Raw genomic sequence first — 27,452 nt, forward strand, 5'->3', positions numbered from 1 at the left:
ATGTTGCCATACAATCCAGGCTTATTAATGTAGTCCACTGTGCTATGCCTATATTTTTAAAATGACTGAGATGACTGATAAGGAATGCTTTCTTATTTACATATTAACCAAATAAAACAGGTTGATGTTAATAATCACTGACAATCTTCCAGAAAGTAATTAGACTAATGCAATGATGCTTACCGATATGAATATCACTAAGTTGGTCCACAGTACTCGAGACTCCATTCTCAGAAACTTCATTTTCTTGAATGGTGATCCTATCTTCCAACCTGCCACAGATAGGTACACTAATTAAACACACACACACACGCAGTTTACCAGAAACAAAAGTGCTCTAAAATACAGAAAACGGAACACAAGTTCACTAGCATTCTTTGATCCCTCTTCCAAGTATTTTTCTCACTTTCATATATATTTTCTCACATAAGTACACTGTATTTTTCAGCCTGTTCAAATCCTCGCCAAACAGTAATCATTCACAGCAACCAGGCTCACCATGTTTTATAACAATAGTTCTCAAAGTATAGTCCCCAGACAACGGCATAGTAAAGAAACTGGTTAGAAATACAAATTCTCAGGCTCACCCTTGACCTGTGAATCAAGGGGGGATAAGGCCCAGCAATTAGTTGTGAAAAGTCCCAAAGTCATTCTAATACATGCTAATATCTGAGAACCACTACTTTAAAGAATGGGAATGCCCCTTAAGAGTGGAGACTATAAAACAATTACAATATATTAATACCATGGAATATCATGCAGCTGTTAAAAAATGAAGCAGAGATCTATATAAACTGATTAGAACAGGCAAGATATACTGTTAAGTAAACAAAGTGATTCGCAGACCAATTTGTATTAAATGGTGTTAGGTTTTGAAAAAATGGTTTGCAGCACAGAAAAATAGAATAATATTCACAAAAATATTTTAAACCTCAAAGGGAGGGGATTAAAATTGAGGAAAAAAAAATAAAAAAGAACTCACAATTTTTATCTCTGTATGCTTGGGAATTAAATTCATGCATTTTTTTTTAACAAAAATTTAAGGGCTGGAGGGATATATTCCAAAAGTACCAATAATTTATCTCTGGGAGTTAGCTTATAGGTAAGTTTTTATTTTCTAAATACTTTTAAATTTATTTCAAATTTTATTTTATTTTTTCAATTAATTTATTTTTTTTGAGACAGAGTCTTGTTCTGTTGCCCAGGCTGGAGTGCAGTGGCACTATCTCAGCTCACTGCAACCTCCACCTCCTCGGTTCACGCCATTCTCCTGCCTCAGCCTCCCAAATAGCTGGGACTACAGGTGCTGGCCACCATGCCCAGATAATTTTTGGTATTTTTAGTAGAGACAGGGTTTCATCATGTTAGCCAGGATGGTCTCAATCTCCTGACCTCATGATCTGCCCACCTCAGCCTCCCAAAGTGCTGGGATTACAGGCGTGAGCCACTGTGCCCGTCCTGTTTCAAATTTTAAATAATTTTCTACTTTTTCACTTTCAGATTTTCAGCCATTTTCTGTTTTTATTTTTATTTATTTATTTTTGAGAGAGTCTCACTGCCATTCAGGTTAGAGTGCAGTGGCACAATCTTGGCTCACTGCAGTCTTCTCCTCCCAGGTTCAAGTGATTCTCATGACTTAGCCTCCCGAGTAGCTAGGGTGACAGGCAGATGCCACTGCACCCGGCTAATTTTTGTATTTTTCAGTAGAGACGGGGTTTGCCATGTTGGTCAGGTTGGTCTCGAACTCCTGACCTCAGGTGATGCACCCGCCTTGGCCTCCCAAAGTGCTGGGATTACAGGGATAAGCCACTATGTCCAGCCTCTGTTTTTTATTTTTAAAGCTTATATATATATTTATTTTAAGAGACAGGGTCTTGCTCTGCTGCCCAGGCTGGAGTGCAGTGGCATAATCATGGCACTCACTGCAACCTTAATCTCCGGGGCTCAAGTGATCCTTCCACCTCAGTCTCCCAAGTAGCTGGGATTACTGGCACATGCAACCATGCCTGGCTATTTTTTTTTTCTCCCATAGAGGTGGGGTCTTGCTATGTTGCCCAGGCTGGTATCAAACTCCTGGCCTCAAACAACTTTCCCACCTTGGCTTCCCAAAGTGCTGGGATTACAGGCATAAGTCACTTTTCCCAGTCAAGCAACATATTTTTTTCATTCAGAATATAATGTCCCTTGGTTCCTCAAAAAGGTAAACTGAATTACCATATGATGCCACAATTCCACTCTAAGGTATATAACCAAAGGAACTGAAAGCAATGACTCAAACATATACCGTATGTCAATGTTCTCTGCAGCACTCTTCCAACAGCCAGAAGGCGGAAACAACCTACGTGCCCATCAACTGATGAATTATAAAAATATATGGTGTGTGTGTATATATGTCTATATAGATAAAATGGAGTATTATTCAGCCATAAACAGAAATGAAGAACTGGCATATCCTACAACACGGATGAAAAACTAAAAACAGTATGTTAAGTAAAAGAAGCCAGAAACAAAGGCTACATACTATATGATTCTGTAAGAAATATCCAGAATAGCTAAATCCACAGAGACAGAAAGCAGATTAATGGCTGCCAGAGGTTGGTGGGGAGGAAAAAAATGGGGGATGATTGTTTAACGGATAGAGAGGTGGGTGATGAAAATGTTCTGGAACTGTTTAGTGGTGATGGTTGTACACCACTGTGAATGTCTAAATGTCATCGGCTTGTACAATTTTAAATGGTGAATTTTATGTTATATGAATTTTATTCCAATAAAAAAGTAAAGTTCCTTTTAGGACTCCTAACTACTCGAATTCCAGTTGCCTCTCCTATTATTAGTTTGGTGCACACCTTGCCAGTTTTTTTCTTTAAATTTACATGCTAATCTAATACATGGAGATGCTTTTTTCATTCAATATTATTTTATTCCATTAATCAATGCTTTAAACATATTTCCATATTAATAAAGAGTCCCATTTATTCTTTTATCTTTTAGGTGCTGTTATATTCCATAACACTTTAGAGTTGACCCTTGAACAACATGGGTCTGAACTTCATGCATCTACTTAGATGCAATTTTTTTTCAACCAAATGTGGATTGAAAATACAGTATGCATGGGATGCAAACCCGTGTATACAGAGGGCTGGCTTTTCATATATGGGTTCCACAGAGCCGACTGTGGGAGTTGAGTATGTGTAGATTTTGGTATATGAAGGATACTGGAACCAATCCCTCAAATATACTAAAGGATGGCTGTATACAGAAACACAGCAGTATTTTTAGCTACCTCCTTATTAATGCTATTTAGACTGTTTCAAATTATTTGTTGTGACTCTCCTGGAATGAATATTCCTGCATTTGCTTCTTTGTGCTCATGTATGAATGATCTGGAGAGTAGATACCAAAAGTAAAAGAGGTATATTATAGGATGTACACATTTAAAACTTTAACGAAACTGTCAAATGGATCTCTAAACTGGCTCTACCATTTCATGTATGTATTTGCAGTCCATCAAAGCACCGTAGTCCCAATCCCTCACAGACATTTGATATATCATTTCTCTTCATATATCATATATCATTTCATGTTATTTTTGGAATATAACATTTTATGTTATAACATATATTATTTCATGTTATTTTATGGAAAAACAATCAGTGGAAAATATATCTTTTCCATTGATGTGGACAATGACTCTTGCCCTGCCTCTTACTCACTCTTCTTTGAGGAGGAGTAAGTATCTGACTAGCAGTGACATTCACAGGACCCTAGTTCTCCACTAAGTTAGTCTATGAAACACTTAGGAATCTGACTTCTTCGTCTGTCATTTTATTGACGCCCTATAACTCCTAAAGTATCACACTGTTGTATTTACTAACTATCTGGGTTTCTTCCTTCATGAATAGCCTATTCATTGCCTTTCTCCATTTTTCTCTTGGACTTTTGTCTTTTTCTTATTAATTTATACACATTCTTTATAAATTCTGGATATTAATTGTTATGTCAGGCTGCCTCCTTTAAAATTTTTTTATTTAGGTCTTTAATCAATCTGGTACTGTTTTGTTGAATGGTTTCAGAAATTGAAATGATTATTTTTTCCAAATTGTGACTGATTTGTCTCAAAAGCATGTATTAAATAGGTTATCTTTTTATGTTGATTAGAAATACCATCTTTATCATTTATTAAATTTCCATATATACATATCAAATACTGGTTTTCCATTATTCCTATAATATATAAAAATGATTTAAAGAATAGAAGACACTGTCTCTGCCTTTAAGGAACTTGTTTTTGTTTTTGTTTTTTTGTTTTTTTTGAGACAGAATCTCACTCTGTCACCAAGGCTGGAGTGTAGTGGTGCAATCTTGGTTCACCGCAACCTCTACCACCTGAGTTCAAGTGATTCTCATGTCTCAGCCACACAGGTAGCTGGAATGACAGGCATGCACACAACCACATCTGGCTAATTTATTTGTATTTTTAGTAGGGGCGGGGTTTCACCACGTTGGTCACGCTCGTCTCAAACTCCTGGCCTCAAGAGATCCACCTACCTCAGCCTCTCAAAGTGCTGGGATTACAGGTGTGAGCCACTGGGCACATACTGCTAAGCAAAAGGGGCCAATCTAAAGACTTCATACTATATAACTAGATGACATTCTGGAAAAGGCAAAACTATGGAGACAATAAAAAGATCAGTGGCTGTCAGGGATTGTGGGGTGGAAAGGAGACAGGATAAACAGGTGAAGCACAGAGGATTGTACAGTATCATAGGAATAATAGTGTAATGTGAATCCATGTCATTATACATTTGTCAAAACTTGTAGAATGTACCAAAGAGTGAACCCTAATGTAAACTATAAACTTTAAGTTAACAGTAATGTGTCAATATTGGCTCATCAGTTGTAATAAATAAAACACATTAATGCAAGATGTTAAAAATATCACAGCTTGCCAGGAATAAGAAAAAAAATTTGTTTGGGGTGGGGAATGAGGGGTATATAGTAAGTCTATAATTTTTGCTCATTTTTTTGTAAACTAAAATTGCTCACAAAAGTCTATTAGTGACTTTTGTGAAAGTCACTAAAAAAAATCAATAAAGCCAATACAGCAAAAGACTAAAAAGAATATAAAAATAAAATACACGGGGGGCGGAGCAAGATGGCTGAATAGGAACAGCTCCAGTCTCCAACTCCCAGCGCGAGCGACACAGAAGACCGGTGATTTCTGCATTTTCAACTGAGGTACTGGGTTCATCTCACTGGGGAGTGCCAGACGATCGGTGCTGGTCAGCTGCTGCAGCCCGACCAGCGAGAGCTGAAGCAGGGCGAGGCATTGCCTCACCTGGAAAGCGCAAGGGGGAAGGGAATCCCTTTTCCTAGCCAGGGGAACTGAGACACACAACACCTGGAAAATCGGGTAACTCCCACCCCAATACTGCGCTTTAAGCAAACAGGCACACCAGGAGATCATATCCCACACCTGGCCGGGAGGGTCCCACACCCACGGAGCCTCCCTCATTGCTAGCACAGCAGTCTGTGATCTACCGGCAACGCAGCAGCGAGGCTGGGGGAGGGGCGCCCGCCATTGCTGAGGCTTAAGTAGGTAAACAAAGCTGCTGGGAAGCTCGAACTGGGTGGAGCTCACAGCAGCTCAAGGAAACCTGCCTGTCTCTGTAGACTCCACCTCTGGGGACAGGGCACAGTAAACAATAACAACAGAAAGCTCTGCAGACGCAAACGACTCTGTCTGACAGCTTTGAAGAGAGCAGTGGATCTCCCAACACGGAGGTTGAGATCTGAGAAGGGACAGACTCCCTGCTCAAGTGGGTCCCTGACCCCGGAGTAGCCTAACTGGGAGACATCCCCCACTAGGGGCAGTCTGACACCCCACACCTCACAGGGTGGAGTACACCCCTGAGAGGAAGATTCCAAAGCAAGAATCAGACAGGTACACTCGCTGTTCAGAAATATTCTATCTTCTGCAACCTCTGCTGCTGATACCCAGGCAAACAGGGTCTGGAGTGGACCTCAAGCAATCTCCAACAGACCTACAGCTGAGGGTCCTGACTGTTAGAAGGAAAACTATCAAACAGGAAGGACACCTACACCAAAACCCCATCAGTACATCACCATCATCAAAGACCAGAGGCAGATAAAACCACAAAGATGGGGAAAAAGCAGGGCAGAAAAGCTGGTAATTCAAAAAATAAGAGCGCATCTCCCCCGGCAAAGGAGCGCAGCTCATTGCCAGCAACGGATCAAAGCTGGACGGAGAATGACTTCGACGAGATGAGAGAAGAAGGCTTCAGTCCATCAAATTTCTCAGAGCTAAAGGAGGAATTACGTACCCAGCGCAAAGAAACTAAAAATCTTGAAAAAAAAGTGGAAGAATTGATGGCTAGAGTAATTAACGCAGAGAAGCTCATAAACGAAATGAAAGAGACGAAAACCATGACACGAGAAATACGTGACAAATGCACAAGCTTCAGTAACCGACTCGATCAACTGGAAGAAAGAATGTCAGCGATTGAGGATCAAATGAATGAAATGAAGCGAGAAGAGAAACCAAAAGAAAAAAGAAGAAAAAGAAATGAACAAAGCCTGCAAGAAGTATGGGATTATGTAAAAAGACCAAATCTACGTCTGATTGGGGTGCCTGAAAGTGAGGGGGAAAATGGAACCAAGTTGGAAAACACTCTTCAGGATATCATCCAGGAGAACTTCCCCAACCTAGTAGGGCAGGCCAACATTCAGATCCAGGAAATACAGAGAATGCCACAAAGATACTCCTCGAGAAGAGCAACTCCAAGACACATAATTGCCAGATTCACCAAAGTTGAAATGAAGGAAAAAATCTTAAGGGCAGCCAGAGAGAAAGGTCGGGTTACCCACAAAGGGAAGCCCATCAGACTAACAGCAGATCTCTCGGCAGAAACTCTTCAAGCCAGAAGAGAGTGGGGGCCAATATTCAACATTCTTAAAGAAAAGAATTTTAAACCCAGAATTTTATATCCAGCCAAACTAAGTTTCATAAGTGAAGGAGAAATAAAATCCTTTACAGATAAGCAAATGCTTAGAGATTTTGTCACCACTAGGCCTGCCTTACAAGAGACCCTGAAGGAAGCACTAAACATGGAAAGGAACAACCGGTACCAGCCATTGCAAAAACATGCCAAAATGTAAAGACCATCAAGGCTAGGAAGAAACTGCATCAACTAACGAGCAAAATAACCAGTTAATATCATAATGGCAGGATCAAGTTCACACATAACAATCTTAACCTTAAATGTAAATGGACTAAATGCTCCAATTAAAAGACACAGACTGGCAAACTGGATAAAGAGTCAAGATCCATCAGTCTGCTGTATTCAGGAGACCCATCTCACACGCAGAGACATACATAGGCTCAAAATAAAGGGATGGAGGAAGATTTACCAAGCAAATGGAGAACACAAAAAAGCGGGGGTTGCAATACTAGTCTCTGATAAAACAGACTTTAAACCATCAAAGATCAAAAGAGACAAAGAAGGCCATTACATAATGGTAAAGGGATCAATTCAACAGGAAGAGCTAACTATCCTAAATATATATGCACCCAATACAGGAGCACCCAGATTCATAAAGCAAGTCCTTAGAGACTTACAAAGAGACTTAGACTCCCATACAATAATAATGGGAGACTTCAACACTCCACTGTCAACATTAGACAGATCAACGAGACAGAAAGTTAACAAGGATATCCAGGAATTGAACTCATCTCTGCAGCAAGCAGACCTAATAGACATCTATAGAACTCTCCACCCCAAATCAACAGAATATACATTCTTCTCAGCACCACATCGTACTTACTCCAAAATTGACCACGTAATTGGAAGTAAAGCACTCCTCAGCAAATGTACAAGAACAGAAATTATAACAAATTGTCTCTCAGACCACAGTGCAATCAAACTAGAACTCAGGACTAAGAAACTCAATCAAAACCGCTCAACTACATGGAAACTGAACAACCTGCTCCTGAATGACTACTGGGTACATAACGAAATGAAGGCAGAAATAAAGATGTTCTTTGAAACCAATGAGAACAAAGATACATCATACCAGAATCTCTGGGACACATTTAAAGCAGTGTGTAGAGGGAAATTTATAGCACTAAATGCCCACAAGAGAAAGCAGGAAAGATCTAAAATTGACACTCTAACATCGCAATTAAAAGAACTAGAGAAGCAAGAGCAAACACATTCGAAAGCTAGCAGAAGGCAAGAAATAACTAAGATCAGAGCAGAACTGAAGGAGATAGAGACACAAAAAACCCTCCAAAAAATCAATGAATCCAGGAGTTGGTTTTTTGAAAAGATCAACAAAATTGACAGACCACTAGCAAGACTAATAAAGAAGAAAAGAGAGAAGAATCAAATCGACACAATTAAAAATGATAAAGGGGATATCACCACCGACCCCACAGAAATACAAACTACCATCAGAGAATACTATAAACACCTCTACGCAAATAAACTGGAAAATCTAGAAGAAATGGATAATTTCCTGGACACTTACACTCTTCCAAGACTAAACCAGGAAGAAGTTGAATCCCTGAATAGGCCAATAGCAGGCTCTGAAATTGAGGCAATAATTAATAGCCTACCAACCAAAAAAAGTCCAGGACCAGATGGATTCACAGCTGAATTCTACCAGAGGTACAAGGAGGAGTTGGTACCATTCCTTCTGAAACTATTCCAATCAATAGAAAAAGAGGGAATCCTCCCTAACTCATTTTATGAAGCCAACATCATCCTGATACCAAAGCCTGGCAGAGACACAACAAAAAAAGAGAATTTTAGACCAATATCCCTGATGAACATCGATGCAAAAATCCTCAATAAAATACTGGCAAACCGGATTCAGCAACACATCAAAAAGCTTATCCACCATGATCAAGTGGGCTTCATCCCTGGGATGCAAGGCTGGTTCAACATTCGCAAATCAATAAACATAATCCAGCATATAAACAGAACCAAAGACAAGAACCACATCATTATCTCAATAGATGCAGAAAAGGCTTTTGACAAAATTCAACAGCCCTTCATGCTAAAAACGCTCAATAAATTCGGTATTGATGGAACGTACCTCAAAATAATAAGAGCTATTTATGACAAACCCACAGCCAATATCATACTGAATGGGCAAAAACTGGAAAAATTCCCTTTGAAAACTGGCACAAGACAGGGATGCCCTCTCTCACCACTCCTATTCAACATAGTGTTGGAAGTTCTGGCTAGGGCAATCAGGCAAGAGAAAGAAATCAAGGGGATTCAGTTAGGAAAAGAAGAAGTCAAATTGTCCCTGTTTGCAGATGACATGATTGTATATTTAGAAAATCCCATTGTCTCAGCCCAAAATCTCCTTAAGCTGATAAGCAACTTCAGCAAAGTCTCAGGATACAAAATTAATGTGCAAAAATCACAAGCATTCTTATACACCAGTAACAGACAAACAGAGAGCCAAATCAGGAATGAACTTCCATTCACAATTGCTTCAAAGAGAATAAAATACCTAGGAATCCAACTTACAAGGGATGTAAAGGACCTCTTCAAGGAGAACTACAAACCACTGCTCAGTGAAATAAAAGAGGACACAAACAAATGGAAGAACATACCATGCTCATGGATAGGAAGAATCAATATCGTGAAAATGGCCATACTGCCCAAGGTAATTTATAGATTCAATGCCATCCCCATCAAGCTACCAATGAGCTTCTTCACAGAATTGGAAAAAACTGCTTTAAAGTTCATATGGAAGCAAAAAAGAGCCCGCATCTCCAAGACAATCCTAAGTCAAAAGAACAAAGCTGGAGGCATCACGCTACCTGACTTCAAACTATACTACAAGGCTACAGTAACCAAAACAGCATGGTACTGGTACCAAAACAGAGATATAGACCAATGGAACAGAACAGAGTCCTCAGAAATAATACCACACATCTACAGCCATCTGATCTTTGACAAACCTGAGAGAAACAAGAAATGGGGAAAGGATTCCCTATTTAATAAATGGTGCTGGGAAAATTGGCTAGCCATAAGTAGAAAGCTGAAACTGGATCCTTTCCTTACTCCTTATACGAAAATTAATTCAAGATGGATTAGAGACTTAAATGTTAGACCTAATACCATAAAAATCCCAGAGGAAAACCTAGGTAGTACCATTCAGGACATAGGCATGGGCAAAGACTTCATGTCTAAAACACCAAAAGCAACGGCAGCAAAAGCCAAAATTGACAAATGGGATCTCATTAAACTAAAGAGCTTCTGCACAGCAAAAGAAACTACCATCAGAGTGAACAGGCAACCTACAGAATGGGAGAAAATTTTTGCCATCTACTCATCTGACAAAGGGCTAATATCCAGAACCTACAAAGAACTCAAACAAATTTACCAGAAAAAAACAAACCACCCCATCAAAAAGTGGGCAAAGGATATGAACAGACATTTCTCAAAAGAAGACATTCATACAGCCAACAGACACATGAAAAAATGCTCATCATCACTGGCCATCAGAGAAATGCAAATCAAAACCACAATGAGATACCATCTCACACCAGTTAGAATGGCGATCATTAAAAAGTCAGGAAACAACAGGTGCTGGAGAGGATGTGGAGAAATAGGAACACTTTTACACTGTTGGTGGGATTGTAAACTAGTTCAACCATTATGGAAAACAGTATGGCGATTCCTCAAGGATCTAGAACTAGATGTACCATATGACCCAGCCATCCCATTACTGGGTATATACCCAAAGGATTATAAATTATGCTGCTATAAAGACACATGCACACGTATGTTTATTGCAGCACTATTCACAATAGCAAAGACTTGGAATCAACCCAAATGTCCATCAGTGACAGATTGGATTAAGAAAATGTGGCACATATACACCATGGAATACTATGCAGCCATAAAAAAGGATGAGTTTGTGTCCTTTGTAGGGACATGGATGCAGCTGGAAACCATCATTCTTAGCAAACTATCACAAGAACAGAAAACCAAACACCGCATTTTCTCACTCATAGGTGGGAACTGAACAATGAGATCACTTGGACTCGGGAAGGGGAACATCACACACCGGGGCCTATCATGGGGAGGGGGGAGGGGGGAGGGATTGCATTGGGAGTTATACCTGATGTAAATGACGAGTTGATGGGTGCAGCACACCAACATGGCACAAGTATACATATGTAACAAACCTGCACGTTGTGCACATGTACCCTACAACTTAAAGTATAATAATAATAAATAAATTAAAAAAAAAAAAGAAAAAAATAAAATACACAACAAAATTTAACTATTATATCAAAGATATATCATACTTCTGTAAATTAACTAGATATTTAAACACAAAAATTTCAGATTGAATCACGAACCATATCAGAAACATAACTAAAATAAAATAATTCAGAAAAGCTGAAAACAGAAGAAGGAGCCAGTGCAGACTGGGCAAATATAAATAAAAAGATAAAACTTAGTCAAAAAATATTTTTGTATTTTTAGTAGAGATGGGGTTTCGCCATGTTGGCCAGGCTGGTCTCAAACTCCTGACCTCAGGTGATCTGCCCTCCTCGGCCTCCCAAAGTACTGGGAATACAGGTGTGAGCCACCACACCCGGCCCACTTCATTTACTTTTTTTGAGACAGAGTCTTGCTCTGTAGCCCAGGCTGCAGTGCAGTGGCATGATCTTGGCTCACTGCAATCTCTGCCTCCTGGGTTCAAGCGATTCTTGTGCCTCAGTCTCTCAAGTAGCTGGGACTACATGCACGTGCCACCATGCCTGGCTAATTTTTGTATTTTTGTTAGAGACAGAGTTTTGCCATGTTGGCCAGGCTGGTCTTGAACTCCTGCCCTCAAGTGATCTTCTCGCCTCAGACTCCCAAATTGCTGGGATTACAGGTGTCAGCCACTGTGCCTGGCCTCTTCAAATATTTTATATACTTATTTCTGAACCATATGAATATCTATTAAAATTAAATTATTTTTATAAGGTATTACAATATTAGGATATTGTTGCAATATTAGCTTATTATAGTATTTTCTTAAAAGTTATTACAAAAGGGACCTGGGTTTTAAAATGTAAGGAAGAGATGTACATACTGAGTTTCCTTTGTTTCTTTTTCCTCACTAATCCACACATCAGTAACAGTGCATGGCAAGCTCTCATCTTTGTTTGTTTCACTTGGCTCTTGTAGAACTTCTGTTTCCAAATCATCAGGTTCTGCAAAGGATAAACATAACAAGAAACATCTCAAAGCAAAATTTGTCAGGAGAATATTGAATAAACTTTCATAAATGATTGTTACCTAGTTTTAGGGTAATATAGTCATTAAAACAGAAAAATTAAATAGTCTATTTATAGGGTTTAAATCTTATTATTGTGTTAAGTCTCTAGTTCAGTTATTTCTGAAATGACAGACTACTTCTTTTGCCTTTTACTGTAATAAAAATGCTCAAAGGTAATATGGTATACTCTCTATTTTTCACCATTATGTAAAATTTTCTCTTCCATTAAAAATTTAGTCATATATAAATTTGTTTAGAGAAGGTATAAAAACAGTTTAAAGAATAAAGATATTTGTGGTTAGAAATATGGAAGAATAGACTGTGATATTACTGATTAGTAACTAAAATAAAATTTCAATCTTTAAAATCTATCTTTTAATAGTCAAAAAAGAAAAACTATTACCTGGACTTTCACAATGATATTGAGAACATAATTGAATGGCACTAAAAATCTATTTTCTTAGACGTTCAATAATTTTTTTTTTTTTTTTTTTTTTTGAGACAGCGTTTCACTCCCATTGCTCAGGCTGGAGTGCAGTGGTGTGCTCTTGGCTCACTACAACCTACACCTCCCAGGCTCAAGTGATCCTCCTGCCTCAGCCTCCTGAGTAGCTGGGACTAGAGGCACACACTACCACACCAGGCTAATTTTTGTATTTTTAGTAGAGATGGGGCTTCACCATGTTGCCAGGTTGGTCTTGAACTCCTGACCTCAAGTGATCCACCTGCCTCAGTCTCTCAAAGTGCTGGGATTAGAGGTGTGAACCACCATGCCTGGCCTGACCCTCAGTTAACATCAAGATGTCACCTCTGTTTTCTGGCAGTGCCTCATTTTTCAGTTGGTTGATATTTTCCAAAAGTGAATAGAGATGAGAAGAGTATTTGTTAACTTCTCTCTTTCCTTTCCAATTAAGATTATCAATACTACCCTGTTTAAGCCAACACTATCCCTCCTACTTCCCCTGGAATATAGACATACTTCTCCATTTTTAAAGCTTCCAATTATCTGTCTTACTTGGAAAGACAACTGATATTGTACTAAACTTTTAAGTTTTTATCTTTTATTTAAATGATTATTTTGGTCATTCATTCAAGGTAAGCACTTGGGGGCAAAATCCTTTTTTATTTTTTAATGAATAACTCTGTTTCCTAGCACTTTAAGCTGTATCATTATCAACTTATTCTATAAACTTGACTTATGACTGTATTACCTGCAAAGCCTAGAATATTTACTCTCTGGTCTATCAACTCCTGCACTAGGCTATACAGCTTCCATAGTATTCCTAATATTCTTTTCTTTTCTTTTTTAAAGAAAAGACATAAGATACTGTTTTAGTTCAGGCTACTATAACAGAATATCATAGACTGGGTGGCATAAACAATATAAACTTATTTCTCAGAGTTCTGGAGGCTGAAGGATCCAATGTCAGCGTGCCAGCATGGTTGGTTCTAGAGGGCCCTCTTCCTGTTTTGCAGATAACCTTTTCCTCCTTGTATCCTTATGTGGTAGAAAGCAGAAAGCTCTCTGGCCTATTCTTATAAGGGCACCCATCCCATTCATGAGGGTGCCACTCTCATAACCTAATTACCTTGCAAAGACTCCACCTCCAATACCATTACATCAGGGATTAGATTTCAACATATGATTTTTTTTGGGGGGTAGGGAGGGGAACAAACTTTCATTCCATAATGATACTAGTAACTATGGTTCTAATGAATAAGATTATTTAAGTTACTCTGGTGAATTAAGGATGGTCACATGTTGCAGGGTTTCTGGTTTCCTCTCAACTAGAGGGAGCTCTGTTTCTCCTCCTCTTTAATTTCAGCTGGCATGCTGATTCCTTTGAGTAATGGAATAGAGTGAAAGTGATGCTATGCCAGGTCCACGCTGAGCCTTCAAGAGAACTGGGAGCTTCTATTTGATACCTGGAAGCCTGAGCCATCATGAAAATAGTTTATTCTGAAAGACCACATTGCAATGCCATGAGACTAAAATGAAGGAGAGGGAGCCGGAAAAGCCCCGCCAGTATGCCAGGCATGGGAGTGATATCATTTTGCGTCTTCCAAAAAAGCCCAGCTGATGGCTGAATACCACTCAGCAATACCAGCTGATGCTACATGAAGCAGAAGAACCTCCAAATTCCTGACTCAAAAAATTGTGAGATAACATAAAATAAAAATAAAAATTGTTTTTTATTTTGGAGACAAGTTCTCACTCTGTCACTCAGGCTGGAGTGCAGTGGCATGCTCATGGCTCACTGTAGCCTCAAACTCTTGGGCTCAAGTGATTCTCCCACCTCAGCCTCCCTAGTAGATGGGACTACAGGCATGCAGCACCACATGCAGCTAATTTTCATATTTTCAGTAGAGATGGGGTACTGTCATGTGGCCCAGGCTGGTCTTAAACTCCTGGGCTCAAGCGATCTGCCAGCCTTGGCTTCCTGAAGTGTCAGGATTACAGGTGTGAGCCACCAAGCCCGGCCTAAAATTGTTCTTTTAAGCTACTAAGTTTTAGGAGTAATTTGTTTTGCAGCAATAGATAACTAAAACAGAATTACATATCCAGAAGTGGGGAGCTGACGTGAAAGCCTGTGTACACTGGCTTTGGGACTGTGGAGCAGGCAGAAATTGGAAGGGCTTCAGTGACATTGTTGGTGAGAGACTGGCCAGTGAAAAACGGTTACTGGAGGCTGGAGAAAAGGGGATTCTTGTTCTACAATGGCTGAAAGTTTGGTAACTGCAATAATGTGGAAGATAGTAAATGTACTTTATGGATCCAGTAGTCTAGCTAAGGAGTTATCAAAGCAGAACATTCAAAGTGACAGCTGCTTAATAACTTATCATAAAGAACAAGAAAAGAGATTAATTGAAGAAAAAAGTTTAGCTTATGAGCAGAATTTAGAAGAGATACAGAGAGTCCAGGATAATTCCTTCTAGGCAACAAAAGCTTCTTAAAGGAAGACATGGCCTCAAGACAAAGACTAAATTCAGGACAGTAGGGTGTGGCCTCAGGGCAAAGATGAAGTCAAGGTTGTGCCCATAAGATCTGTTATGGCACAGAAAGATTTAAAGGCATGCCTTGCAGACCCTCTTTGCTAGACAAAGGATTTCTAAGAACTCAAGAGCACTATCTTACAGTATCCTTATAGATAACTGAAGGTAGAAAAGAGTCCATCTCAGAAACATGAGTGGCTTTTGTTAACCACAGTGAATATCAGTAATATTCACATAAACCCACAAATTTACTTAGAAATTCTGCTTGTGGAAGCACTATAAGCTCTGACTGAAGGGGACAAGCATAGTCCAAAACAGAAGAGCCCTTGAGCACACCAAGCTTTGGTGCAAGGAAGCAGGCTGACACTGCTATTCCTGGTTGGATTTTAGAATTTCTAGGGACCAGTGACTGCTATCTGCTTCCCATCTTCCTTGTTTTTGAAAAGGTGTCTCAAAGATTGTTTCACCATTGTATGTTGTACGTATGGAAAACAGGGAACTTATTTTTTTTTTTACTCACAGGTCTTCAGATTGAGAATCACCGTACTCGAAGACCTGTAGATGAGAAAACCCATCTGCACTGAGGCTTGATTTTGTCATATTAAACTCTGAGCTAATGTCATGAGATGAGGCTTTGAGAAGGCGTGAGTGGATTTTGCATATGGGAGGAATGAAAATAATTTTTGGTCAGAGGGCCGACTATGGCAGATTTAGGACAGATGCAAATTCTTTGACACCCTTCCCATTGAGAGGTGGGTTCTGTTTCCCCTCCCTTTGAATCCAGGTTGGGCTGTGACTGCTTTGACTAATAGAGCATGACAGAAGTGCTAGTTCTGAGATCAGCTTTTAAGAGTACAAGCCGCTTTCACCTTAGCATCTGTGAGCCCCGGGCCATCATATAAGAAGGCAGACTATCCTGCCAGAAAGAGTACACAGAATAGCCCTGAAACCACATGAAGAGGGAGAGGGGCCCAGCTAAGCTGTACTTGCCAAGATAGCAGTGAAGCTTTTTGGGACCCTTCAGACCAGCCTAGCTGCCAGCTGACCAGCACCTATTGATCTCTGAGATAAAGGCACATGAATTAGGAAAAATCACATTAGCCAAGTCTTGACTCAATTCCTGGCAAATAAAATCATGAGATGAAATGGTTGGTGTTTCAACACTAAGTTTTGGGGTGACTTGCTAGGCAGTCATTAAAAAAAGACCAATTACTAAAAACATAAAAATACTGAACATAATTTGAGATAAACTACCCAAATATATACAAATTTTGATAATCTATTTATAAAGCTTGTGAAATTTAAGTTTTTACTAAATCAAATATAGCTCATTTTGACTCATTAGAACATACCTTCTAAATTTCCTTCCAGTTTCAATGACATCTGTGGAGATGCCTCACTAAACTCGGGGCTTTTTGTCTCAACAGGAGAATCAACAATAGCTGATGGGTTTATTTCATGTGAAATACATTGCACTTTTTTTTCTTCAGTAATTAAGGGTTTGTACTTTTCCCCTTCAGGAGAAATATCTGTGAAAACAAAAAATAAAAAATCATGCTAGTTCTCAAAATGACGAATTTTATCTGTAATGGCATTTGGGGCAAAGTTCAAAAAGCTGCATTATTGCAACAGGTAATTACTAGTCAAGCTCTGTTACATATTAGAAGTTAATAAGTGACTACAGTATATGAAAGTCAAATTTCATTTCAATTGTACATAAATTTCTATGGTGGTTAAAATGTTTACCGTCTTTCCGCTTTTGGTAAAATTAATATGTGTATTAGAATACTATTTTTAAAATTATTAACTAGTGGATTCTGTTTATATAAAGTAACTCCTAGTTACTTCCAACTGCTCTGAAATTCTCCACACTTTCAATTGGTACCAGGAGAGAAGAGGTTTACCTCAGAACATCCTAAGACAGGTTCAAAAAAGAATAAAAAGAAAAAAAAAATTACCTCAGAATAACTTAATGCAGTTGTTTACCACCCTGTCACTCCTATTAATCTGTTGAAGATTTTACTTTCCAGGTTACAAGTGCCCCAACACTAACTCTGTCATAACTAATTTAGGTGATTTCTATATCTGTATCAATAATCCTTCCAATAGGTAGGCCTCTTGGTTTGTTGCACTTCACTCTACCTCAGTCTTCTTCATCCTATCTCCAGCACTCCAATGCTCATATCTTAGAGACTTTGTCATTCATTATAGCCTCTTGAAATGTCCAGTGGTTAGTATTCCACCCTCTAATCTCTAACACTCGTTTCCCACTTCTCTCCCTCTACAACTCCAACTCTAAAAAAATTTTACCCTGAAAGTACCCACAATGCACTGATCCTGCTACATTTTCTGTCATCTCCATTAAAATCCATAGAAATTCCATCATATAGTCATTCTCTTGTGCATCCTCAACTCATTGTATTCACATGGCAAAACCTCAACTTTGCATAAATTCAATTCTCTGCCTACTATATCTGCATACACATGGTTAAAATGGTTGAAGAAAAACAGTGATCCTTGCCCATTGGTCTCAATTTCAATTTATGGTTTCTAAAGCCAAGTAGGCCCTTTGTGTTGGCTGCAGTCCTTTTATAACACTGGGTTAGCAGGAACTATCCTTAGCTCAGTTAATTTCCAGAGCAAAAAAGTTGTTCATCAAGTATTTATAAGTTGTTTTACTCTTTACTTCTTTCTAGTCAACAGAGAACAAAACTATAGTATTGCAAATGTTTCAGAATCATTTCCCCGCACTGTGCTTCAATAAACTCCCTGCCAAAACGAATGGACTGTAGTAGAGATCACATCTGTGTTTTTCCTCCTTCAGCCCTACCATTCTGCAATAAAATCATGTCTATTAATACCAGGAATCGGGATACCATATTGCATTATTATTATTAAATGCTTTAGTGGGTTCTAACAAATACAGTAAGAATAGGAAATAATCAAAATATAGGAGAAAAATCTGTTTCTTGTCACTGATGATAAACCTGCACATTTGGAACATCTAAGATCTCAAGGAAGAAAACTAAATAGATTTAGTAAAAATAATCAGTATGGTGTCCAGACATAAAATTTTCTATCTATATATAGAAAGAAATAGGGGAAGGAAGAGGAGGATGTTAGGATCTCTCTCTTTTTTTTTTTTTTTTTCTGAGACCAGAGTTTTGCTCTGTCACCCAGGATGGAGTGCAGTGACGTGATCCCAGCTCATTGCAACCTCCACTTCCCGGGTTCAAGCAATTCTGCTGCCTCAGCCTCCCTAGTAGCTGGGATTACAGGCACACGGCACCATGTCCTGTAATTTTTTATATTTTTAGTAGAGACAGGGTTTCGCCATGTTGGCCAGGCTGGTCTCAAACTCCTGACCTGAAATGACCCGCCTCAGCCTCCCAAAGTGCTGGGATTACAAGCACGAGCCACTATGCCTGGCTGGATATCCATACTAAACAAAAATTCTTAAAAAAATAGCAAAAAGCAATGAAATATAAAAAAGGGAAGAGAATATAAACAGGCAATTTTCAAAGCAGCAAATCAAAATAGTCAATAGAATGCAACATAATGAAATTCACTCACAATCAGAAAAAGAAAAATAAAACCAATGAAATACATACCACATAAAAATGGTAAAAATTTTTTTAAAGGGATATTACATTTCAGGCTATTTAATATTTAAAAATCAATCTATGAAATTTGCAACATTAATATAATAAAAGAAAAATTATATTATATTAATTGATTTGGAAAATGGGTTTGGAGAGAGTTTCAGTATGGCTGACCACAGACACCTGGCACTTGCCTGTTCCACAGAGAAGTACCAAAACAGCAAGTAGATAATAACACATTGAATAGAGCATCTAAAAGAGAATGCAGGAATTCAGCAGGAAAGGGATGGGGAACCTCTGAGGCATGGAAGGAGAGGGAAGCGAAGCAGTTGCCCTGGTTAGGACTGGCTAGAAGCCAGGAGAAACACCACAGAGCGACTTGCCCGAGTGCAGGAAAATGGTAAGAGAGATCCCCAGTGGTCGACATTCTCACCATGGACTCCTGCAAACCCAGCCATGACTCCTCAGCCCTCAAGCACCCTGAGACTAGTAGAGGATGCCTGGAGTCAAAGTGATGCATTATTCTAGAGAGGAAGTTTGTGCTGGAACTCACACAGCATCCTGAGACCCAAGCAGCTGCCACATGGTGCCACTTTGAGAACCCAACCCCTACCAGATAACAACCTGCCCCAGGGCTCAACAGGCCCTGAATCTCCACAACCCTGGAGCCCTACTGACATCTACTCCATGTCCACCTATAGATTTGCAACCTTGTGACATGAGCTGGACTCAACTGTGCAGCCGGGTCCCTAGTCCTCTAGCCCACATACAGTCCTACACCACAGGAAACGGGTGGTGTAGCACATTAGGAAGGCTGCCCCTGGGAAAAAGGCAGCTGAAGCATGTGCTCCCCAGAGCCTGGGAGCTGCCTTCCTGGAGTTGCTGGCACTGATAGCAACCCTGCCTCCCCTAGCACCTGGGTGAATGTGCACTTGTGTGCACCTTCAGGCTCATGGAGACAGGCATGCTTGGAGCCTGAGGTCAGGCCTGCGCCACTCACTGATGCCACCACCTGAGAGTGCTACCTGGTAGCTGGGAGATTGATCTGCCCCATGCATCAGAGCTGGCATTAGCAAGCATGTCATCCAGGACTGGAGATCAACCCACTATGCCTGCTGATGCTGGTGCCTGCACACACAGTCAGGGGGCCTGAGGACAGGCCCTCCTGCCTACCACCACCACCACTGATTTTTGAGTGTGCCGTCTGGGGTCCTGGGGGTAGAACTGCCATGCTAAGCACAACCTGTGCCTGACAGCACCACCACAGGGCTTGAAGACAGACCCACCCTGCCCTGCTCCTGCCTTGGCAAAGGCCTGTGAGCATCATTCAGGGTCACCGGGATCAATAAGCCCTGCCTACTGCTGCTAGTGCCTGTATAAGCCTTCCAGGGGCCTGGGAAAGGGCCTGCCCAGCCTGCCAGCACCCACACACATCATCTAGGGTCTGGAGATCAACCAGTCTTGTCCAACATAAACTGTCTGCACATGTACCATACACGGGCCCAAGGACAGGCTTGCTCAACCTGGTGATGCCCCCAATAGTGTTATGTGTATTGTCCAGAGGTCTGGAGATCTACCCACCTCTGTTTGCCACCATAGATGCCCAAACATACCTTTCAGAGGGCCCTGCCACCATCCACCTGCATGTGCCACCTAAAGGCCTGGAGACTAGTCCTCTCAGTTCACTGCCACCACTGCTGGTGCCCATGAGTGCTGATGATGGACCCAGGGACTAGCCCTGCCCACCTGGCCCACCATTGCTACTGCTGACACCCAAGTAAGCCATGTGGTGGCCCAAGGATTACCTGGACCCACTATCACCAGTGCCTGAACACGTACCTGCATTATCAGCATGCTGCCAAGACTGGGGCCTGAGGACTGGCTCAACTGGCTCCCTGTCCACAGTAAATCCTTACCAGAGTCTCCACTAACAACCACAACCTAAGACACACAGGAAATCACAGATACCACTGACACTGATTACAGCCAAATAAATCATATGAAGACTGAACTACTCTGCCCACCCAAAATCAAAGCCAAAACACCCTACTCAACCAACACCATGGATACTTATACGGGAAAAAGTCTGCCTATGAAAGCCAATCCGTAAAATCGGAAGAAATGATTATTACAATAGATGCACAGATATCAATATAAGGACACAAGAAACATGAAACATGAAAAGTAAGGAAACATGATACCTCCAAAAGAACATGGTAATTCTCCAGCAAGATGCCAACAAAAATCAATTTATGAAATGCTTGAAACAATTCAAAGTAAAATTTAAGCTAAGTGAAGTACAGGAGAACACAGATAAATAATACAAAGAAATTAGAAAAACAATTCATGGTCTGAATGAGAAGTTCAATATAGATAGATATCATTAAAGATAACAAAACAGGGCCAGATGCTGTGACTCACAAATGTAATCCTAGTGCTTTAGAAAAGGAAGGCAGAAGGACTGCTTGTAGCCAGGAGTTTGAGACCAGTCTGGGCAACACAGTGAGATACTGTGTCTACAGGAAATTCTTAAAAAAGTAAGTCAGGTGTGGTGGCATGTGCCTATAGCCCTAGCTAGTCTGGAAGATAAGGTGGGAGGATCTCCTGAGTCCAGGATTTGAGGTTGTAGTGAGCTATGTTTGCACCAATGTACTCTAGCCTGGATGACAGAGAGCCTGTCTCAAAGTAAAAATATATACATTTTTTCTCTGTCTTTCATAATTTGAGACCAGCCTGGGCAATATGGCAAAACTCTATCTCTACACAAAATAAACAAAATTAGCCAAGCATGGTGTCACATGCCTGTAGTCCCAGCTACTTGGGAGGCTGAGATGGGAGGATCCCTTGAACCCAGGAGGTCAAGGCTGCAGTGAGCTGTGATGTGATCATGGCACTGCCACTGCACTCCAGCCTGGGTGACAGAGCCCTGTCTCAAAAACAAACAAACTAACAACAACAACAAAAACCCCAACTCTCCCCACTGCAAAATTCAATGAACTGAATAAAAGTACAACCGAGAGCTTCAACAATAGAGTAGATTAAACAGAAAAAAGAGTTTCTGAACTTGAAAACAGTTCTTTCTAAATAATCCAGTCAGAAAAGAAACAAAAGAATAAAAGAAAAAAAAAAGAATGGAAGTCTATGTGACATATGAGAAACTGTAAAGTGCCCAAATACTCAAATTTTGGGTGTTCCAGAAAAAAAAAAGAGATGGGCAAGGACATAGAAAATTTATCTAATGAAATAATAGCTGAAAATTTCCCAAGCCTTGTAAGAGATACAGACATTCATATACAGGAAACTTAAAGACACAAAAAGATTCAATCCAAAAAGATCTTTTCCAAGGCACATTATAATCAGACAGTTAGAAGTCAAAGAGAATTCTAAAAACAGAAAGAAGAGAGCATCAGGGCACCCCAACAGACTAACAATGACTTTCTCAGCAGAGAACTTATAAGCTAGGAGAAAATGGGATGATATATTCAAAGTGCTGAGAAAACAAAATCAAAACCAAAAACAAACCAACAACAAACTGTCAGCCAAGAATACTATACCCACCAAAGCTATCCTTCAAAAATGAAGGAGAAATAAAGTCTTTCCCAAAGAAGCAAAAACTGGGAGAATTCAACAGTAGACTGACCCTATAAGAAATGCTTAAGAGAGAGCTACATGTGGAAATAAAAGGTCAATATCTACCACCATGCAAGCACAGTAAAGTATAAAACCTGACAGAGCACATTCACAAACAAGAGAGAGAAAGGAGTCAAATGTTATAGAAAATAACCAAACTGCAATGAAACGATAAAAGAGAAGGAAAAGAACAACAAATACACAAAACATCCAAAAACCCATTAACAAAATGACCAGAGTTAAGTCCTCACCTATCAATAATAAACTCTAATATAAATGAAATAAATTAATCATTTAGAAAATACAAGTTGGCTGAATGGATTAAAAAAAAAATAACCTAACTATATGCTGCCTACAATAAACTCATTACACATATAGACTGAAAGTGAAGACACAGAAAAAGATATTCCATGCAAATGGAAACAAAAAAAGAGTGGGAGAAGGCATACACTTATACCAGATAAGACATATTTTAACCCAAAAGCTGTAAAAAAAAAAAAAAAAAAAAGACAAAGAAGGTCATTATATAATGATGAAGGGAAAAATTCAACAAGCAGACCTAATAATTATAAATAGATGGGCACTCAACAGCAGAACCCCTAGATATATAAAGCAGCTAAAGGGAGAGATAGACTCCAATATAACAAGAGTTGTGGACTTCAACACCCCACTGACAGCACTGACAGCACTGGACAGATAATCTAGACAGAAAATTAACAAAGAAACATTTGATTTAAACTGCACTTTAGACCAAATGGACATAACAGACATCTACAGAATATATCCAACAGCAGCAGAATATATATTCTTCTCATCAGCACATGGAACATTCTCCAGGACAGGCCATATGGTAGGCTACAAAACAAATCTCAACAAATTAAAAAGTAACTACTTCATATCAAGTACCTTCTCAGACCACAATTGAAGAAAACTAGAAATCAATCATGAGAGGAACTTCGGAAACTGTATATACACATGGAACTGAAACAACATGCTGCTGAGCAAACACTGAGTCAATGAAGAAATGAAGAAGGAAATAAATGGATTTCATGAAACAAATGGGGACAGAAATACAACAAACCAAAATCTATGGGAAACAGCAAAAACAGTGCTAAGAGTTTATAGCAATAAACACCCACATCACAAAAGGGCCAGAAGCTCATGGCTGTAATTTCAATATTTTGGGAGGCTGAGGTGGGAGGATCCTTGAGGTCAGGAGTTAGAGATCAGCCTGGGCAAAAAAGTGAGACCCTGTCACTACTGAAACAAGAACAAAAACAAAAACAAAAAATAGTTGGTCCCAGTGGCTGTCTGTAGTCCTAGTTCCTCAGGAGGCTAAGGTGAGAGGACGCTCAAGCCCAGGAGTTTAAGGTTATAGTAAGCTGTAACTGCACTACTGTACTCCAGCATGGGTGACAGAGTGAGACCCTGTTTATAAAAAAAGAGAGACAGATTTCAAATAAATAATGTAATGATGTATTTCAAGGAACTAGAAAAGCAAAAAAAGGTCAAATCCAAAATTAGTAAAAGCTGCCATAAGGAAGTATCTATCATGTCCTTTGCAGCAACATGGATGGAGTTTCAGGCCATTATCCTAAGTGAATTAACTCAGAAACAGAAAATCAAGTATCACATGTTTTCACTTATAAGTGGAACCTAAATAATTGGTACACATGGACACAAAGGTGAAAATAATAAGATAATGAGGACTCCAAAAGGAAGGAAGGAGGAAATGGGGACAAGGCCAAAAAAACTATCGGGTACTATCATCACTATTTGGATGATGGGTTCACTAGAAGCCCAAGCCTCAGCATTATGCGATATACCCAGGTAACAAACATGCACATGCACCCACTAAATCTAAAACAACAACAAGAACTACACACACACACGCACAAAATGGACCACTATTCAGCCATAAAAAGAATGAAATCATGTTTTTTGCAGTAAGATGGATAGAACTGGAGGTCATTATCCATATAATACATATTGTATGTTTCTCACTCATATGTGGGAGTTAAAAAAGTTGATCTCATGGAAGTAGAGAGTAGAATGGTGCTTATCAGAAGCTGGAAAGTGTGGTTGGTTAATGCATACAAAATACAGTTAAATAGAATAAAATTCTAGTGTTTAACATAGTACAGTAGGATGACTACAGTTAAAAATAATGGAAAAAAAAAGCAAAACTAGTAGAAGAAATAATCAAGCAGAACAAAATGAAATAGACATTAAAAGAATCAACAAAAGAAAAGTAGGCATTTTGAAAAGATGAACAAAATTGAAAAACCACTAACTAGACTAAGAGAAAGAGTGAAGACCCAAATAAAGAAAAAGAAAATAAAAAACAAAGAGCCATTACAACAAATACTACAGAAATGCAAAGTACCATGTGAAACTATTATGAACAACTATATGTTAACAAATTGGAAAACCTAGAGGTATTGGATAAATTCCTGCACACAGACAACCTCCCCAAATGACTACAATAAATATCGAATTATTTAATGCCCAGACACTGATGAACATCCATAACATCATGTCCACCCAGGAAAACATGACCTCACCAAATAACTAAATAAGCTACCAGGGGACCAATCCTGGAAAGACAGAGATATATGACCTTTCAGACAGAAAATTCAAAATAGCTGTTTTGAGGAAACTCAATGAAATTCAAAATAACAGAGAAAAAAATTCAGAATCTTACCAGATAAATTTAACAAAAAGACTGAAATAATTAAAAAGAATCAAGCAGAAATTCTGGAGCTGAGAAATGCAACTGGCATACTGATGAATGCAAAAGAGTCCTTTAATAGCAGAACATATCAAAAGAAGAAAGAATTAGCGAGCTTGAAGACAGGCTGCTTGAAAATACATAGAGGAGACAAAAAACAATTAAAAATACATAGTCAGAGGAGACAAAAAACAAAGGAAAAAGAATAAGGAATACCTACAAGATCTAAAAAGCAGACTCAAAAGGGCAAATCTAAGAGTGATTTGTTGTAATGAGGAAGTAGAGAGAAAGACCGGGGTACAAAGTTTGTTGAAAGGGATGTCAGAGAACTTCCTGAACCTAGAAAAAGATATCAATATTCAACTACAAGAAGGTTATAGAACACCAAGCATATGTAATCCAAGGAAGACTACCTCAAGACATTTACTAATCAAACTCCAAAAGGTCAAAGATAAAGAAAGGAAAGCAGTAGCAGACTTTTGTGTCTGACAGCAGACTTTTCAGCAAAAACCTTACTGGCCAGGAGAGAGTGACAGGACATATTTAAAGTACTGAAAGAAAAAAACTTTTATCCTAACATAGTATATCCAGAGAAAGTATCCTTCAAACATGCTGAAGAAATAAAGACTTTACCAGACAAACAAAAGCTGAGGGATTTCATCAACACAAGATCTGTCCCATAAGAAATGCTAAAAGGAGTTCTTTAATATGAAAGAATAGGACGATAATGAGTAATAAGAAATCATCTGAAGGTGTAAAATTTACCAACAACAGTAAGTATACAGAAAAACACAGAATATTAGAATACTGTAATTGTGGTATGTAAGCTACTCATATCTTGAGTAGAAAGACTAAAAGATGAACTGATTGAAAACAAAAATTATTCACACCTATAATCCCAGCCCTCTGGGAGGCGGAGGTGGGTGGATCACTTGAGGTGAGGAGTTTGAGAACAGCCTGGCCAACATGCTAAAATTCCATCTCTACTAAAAATACAAAAAAATTAGCCAGGTGTGGTGGCACGCACCTGTAATCCAGGCTACTTGGGAGGCTGAGGCAGGAGAATCACTTGAATCCGGGTGGTGGAGGTTGCAGTGAGCTGAGATCATGCCACTGCACTCCACCTCGGGCAACAGAGCAAGACTCTGCCTCAAAAAATAAAATGAAATAAAATAAATAAACATTATGTGGGGTGTGGTGCTTATGCCTGTAATCCTAGAACTTTGGAAGGCTGAGGTGGGAGGATTGCTGGAACCCAGGAATTTGAAATCAGCCTGGGCAACATGCAACATAAAACCAGCCTGGGCAACAGGCACAAACCTTTCTCTACAAAAAAATACAAAAAAAATTAGCCAGGTATGGTAGCACAGGCCTGTAGTCCCAGCTACTTGGGAGGCTGATGTGAGATCACCTGAGCCCAGGAGGTGGAAGTTGCAGTAAGCTGAGATTGTGCCCCTGCCCTCCAGCCTGGGTGACAGAGTGAGTCCCTGTCTCAAGAAAAAAAAAAAAAAAAAAATTATAACTTTTTGAGAGACAATACAGTAAGATATAAATAGAAACAAAAAGTTGAAAAGTGGGGGACAAAGAGTTTTTGCTAGTTTTTTCTTTGCCTGTTTGGTATCTGTTTTTTCAATTACTGTTGTCATCAGTTTAAAATAATGGGTTATAAGATAGTATTTCTACCTCATAGTACCATCAAAAATAAAAAATCATACAACAGGTACACAAAAAAATAAAAAGCAAGAAATTAAAACGTACCACTAAAGAAAATCACCTTCACTAAAATGAAGATATGAAGGAAGGAAGGAAGAGAAGTCCACAAAACGACCAGAAAACAAACAACAAAATGGCAGAACCAAGTCTTCACTTGTAATAATCCCACTGAATGTAAATGGAATAAACTCTCTAATCAAAAGACATACAGTGGCTGAATAGATTAAAAAAGAAGACTCAACAGGGGTTTCAAGATGGCGGAATAGGAACAGCTCCAGTCTGCAGCCTCCAGCATGATCGATGCAGAAGATGGGTGATTTCTGCATTTCCAACTGAGGTACCTGGTTCATCTCAATGGGACAGGTTGGACAGTGGGTGCAGCCCATGGAGGGCGAGCCGAAGCAGGGTGGGCTGTCACCTTACCTGGGAAGTGCAAGGGGTCAGGGGATTTCCCTTTCCTA

At 39.4% G+C, this 27,452-nt stretch overlaps 1 protein-coding gene across 10 annotated transcripts in view; it reads right to left on the reverse strand.

Annotated features, from left to right (window-relative positions):
* Nucleotides 1-27,452, reverse strand: part of NEK1 (NIMA related kinase 1) — a 204,644-nt gene that overhangs the window by 33,468 nt on the left and 143,724 nt on the right. For 8 of the 10 annotated variants that reach the window (XM_008000243.3, XM_008000241.3, XM_008000240.3 and 5 more), the window contains 3 exons: nt 16,668-16,844; nt 12,136-12,256; nt 184-272 (listed from right to left, as the gene is read on the reverse strand). In XM_008000243.3, coding sequence (XP_007998434.3) covers nt 184-272; nt 12,136-12,256; nt 16,668-16,844 — 387 coding nt within the window. The remainder of the gene's footprint in view (nt 1-183; nt 273-12,135; nt 12,257-16,667; nt 16,845-27,452) is intronic. The other 2 variants (XM_037993745.2, XM_008000242.3) reach the window with 1 other exon arrangement.

The sequence above is a fragment of the Chlorocebus sabaeus genome, chromosome 7, assembly GCF_047675955.1.
Source record: "Chlorocebus sabaeus isolate Y175 chromosome 7, mChlSab1.0.hap1, whole genome shotgun sequence".
NCBI lineage: Eukaryota > Metazoa > Chordata > Mammalia > Primates > Cercopithecidae > Chlorocebus > Chlorocebus sabaeus.